The sequence below is a fragment of the Penaeus chinensis genome, chromosome 7 (genome assembly GCF_019202785.1).
Source record: "Penaeus chinensis breed Huanghai No. 1 chromosome 7, ASM1920278v2, whole genome shotgun sequence".
Taxonomy (NCBI): Eukaryota; Metazoa; Arthropoda; class Malacostraca; order Decapoda; family Penaeidae; genus Penaeus; species Penaeus chinensis.
Window position 1 is genome coordinate 9895329 of NC_061825.1, and position 2515 is coordinate 9897843.

General features: G+C 48.5%; 1 protein-coding gene across 1 annotated transcript; it reads left to right on the forward strand.

The window, feature by feature from the left end:
* Positions 1–276: 276 nt before the first annotated feature.
* Positions 277–2194, forward strand: LOC125026795. The gene is made up of 4 exons (XM_047615396.1): positions 277–418; positions 521–1083; positions 1421–1609; positions 1691–2194. Exons 1-4 carry the CDS (start codon positions 277–279, stop codon positions 2192–2194), a joined length of 1398 nt encoding a protein of 465 aa, XP_047471352.1.
* The last annotated feature ends 321 nt before the right edge of the window (positions 2195–2515 follow it).

The window sequence follows — 2515 nt, forward strand, 5'->3', positions numbered from 1 at the left end:
ACGCATGTGGGTCACTTTGAGTTCCTTGTGTCACCTATGGGTCTCAGGAACTCTCCTCTGACGTTTAGTCGTCCTATGGTTCTCGTCCTGCAGGGTTTAGTTAATGATCAGGTGCTAGTCTATTTAGACGACATTTTGGTTTGTTCACCTTCGATCAAGGACCATGAGGCGCGGTTGCGCAGTGTTTTTCAGCGACTTTCGGAAGCGGGTTTTACAATTAATCCGTCCAAGTGCATGTTCTTCCAGTCGCGATTAGATTAGGTTAAATCCGTCGGTATGTTCCCCATTCCTCCTGATGTAACACAGGTAAAGTTATTCCTGAGGTTAGCAGGTTTTTATAGACCGTTCATTAAGGATTATGGGAGGATCGCTGCACCGCTGACACATCTCCTGAAGAAAGATGTCCCCTGGCGCTGGGGTGAGGAGCAAGTCAGCGCATTTTCAAGGTTAAAATATTGTTTGTCGCACGCTCCCGTTCTTGCATTTCCAAGGTTTGACCTCCCCTTCATTCTCCATACAGACGCGTCGAATGTTGGGCTAGGGGCTGTTTTAATGCAGGAATATAAAGGGAATCTGCGTCCTATCGGGTTTGCTAGTAGGGTTCTCACCAGTGCAGAGAAGAATTACTCAGTCACCGATAGGGAAATGTTAGCGATTGTTTGGGCTCTTAAGTACTTCAGGGATATTATACTGGGGTACAAGGTCATGGTTCACACGGACCATATGCCGCTCACGTCGCTTAATGGCAATGATCCTTATGGTCGTAGGGCACGTTACCAGGATATCCTGGGCGAATTCGATGTGACCTTTGTGTATATTCAAGGCCGCGCAAATGTCGCCGCCGACACGTCACGCGCGCCAATCGAATCCTCGCAATCTTTGAGGCGGGACGGCGCTGCCGATTTCCCCCCTTCATTTAGTTTGCCTTCGTCAGCGATTGTGAATAGTGCTTCACAGGTTCCTCCCTTGGAACCGCTAATTAAAGACGAGGTATATGCTGCCCAGCGTGCCGACGAAAGATACGGCCAGATCATTGATGCCTTATCCGAGGGCACGGCAGTGCCGAAGTTTAAAGGGTTGCCGGTTAAAGATTTTTTTTCTTGACGACGCGGGACTCTTATTTCGGAGATCCCGGCCGAAGCGAATTTCGGGTCGCAGGTGGATCGTCCGACAAACCTTGGTGGTGCCGGAAAGTTTAGTGCCGCGTGTGTTGAGGTATGCTCACGAGTCCCGTGAGGCAGCGCATTGTGGTGTTCACAAGGCAGTGCAGTTGACCCGCATCCGATTCTTTTTTCCGCGGTTAGCAGCGAGGTTAAAGAAACACGTCAAATCTTGCAAAACGTGTCCTTTGTACAAGGGTCACACAAGCGATCCCGTGTCTGCACTAAAGTTCGATATTCCGGATTTTCCTTGGCAAAAGGTGTCATGTGACACTTTGTCGGGGTTCACCACAGCGGTTCCATCAAAGGCTGCTGTGCACGTCACGAAAGCATTTCATGACGTAATTTGTTGCCGCCACGGCTGTCCACAATATTCAAGCTCGGATAACGGTACCGAGTTTGTAAATCAGGTGTTAGCCAGTCTGACACAGCAGCTAAATGTGACACAGGTGAACGTTTTGCCGTTCCGTCCGCAGGCTAATGGCATCACGGAACGTTTAAATAGATAAATTCTCACCATTTTGCGTCAGTTGGTGGACGACAGCAAGTACGATTGGAACGTTCTTCTCCCCACCGTCCAGTCGGCCATAAATTCTACTTATCACTCTTCACTGGGCGATAGCCCACACTTTCTTCTTACGGGGCAAGACAAGCGATTGCCATACGAACTCCTGGAGATGAAGCCGCGTCCCCTCTATGCAGATAACTATGCCGATTATTTGGTTTCTCGGCAGCAGCGCGCGTTTCAGCAAGCAAAGGTGTTCCTGACCAGGTCACGTGACAGAATAATTGAGTACCAGCATAAGATCGCTCGTGCAAAGACTATCGGGGTTGGTTCATTGGTATTTAGGAAAGCTCATGTTCATGGTACTATTCGGCCTAAGCTTAGTCCGTTATTTGTGGGTCCCTACAGAGTTTTAGCAGTAAAGAACAACAAGGCAGAGTGCAAGTCTGTCGCTGATGGCTCTGTCCAGTGGTTCCATTTTGACATCTTGAAGCTGACTGATCAGTATTATCAGTGCCAGGAATCATAGGTGGTCCGCTCGCCGCCATCCTTGCTAAGACATATCATTCCATTACATCAATCCTCGAGAGTCGGCGAGTTATTCAGGCTTATGTGTTATTCCCGTAGAGTTATGTTGACTATTGGTTATATTGGCGATGTAAGGTCATTTACCTTGCTAGCTTAGCGCCTCATCAGCTGCAGTTGCATACGTTACCTGCATCGCCCATTCTCTGATGATCATTATCATCCCTTTCATATAGGTTCTTTGGTAGCTGGCTCTTGTATTATATTTTCCATGCAGAGTTTGCCAGTGGTGAGTGATATCTGGCTCTCCCTTCCAGGATGCTGT

Excerpts from the sequence above, each read along its gene's own strand:
- LOC125026795 (XM_047615396.1), top strand. The coding sequence starts at position 277 with ATGTTCCCCATTCCTCCTGATGTAACACAGGTAAAGTTATTCCTGAGG. Across the intron at positions 419-520 it reads AGATGTCCCCTGGCGCTGGG|ACGCGTCGAATGTTGGGCTA; the intron begins GTGAGGAGCAAG and ends TTCTCCATACAG. Across the intron at positions 1,084-1,420 it reads CGAAGTTTAAAGGGTTGCCG|GTGTCATGTGACACTTTGTC; the intron begins GTTAAAGATTTT and ends CCTTGGCAAAAG.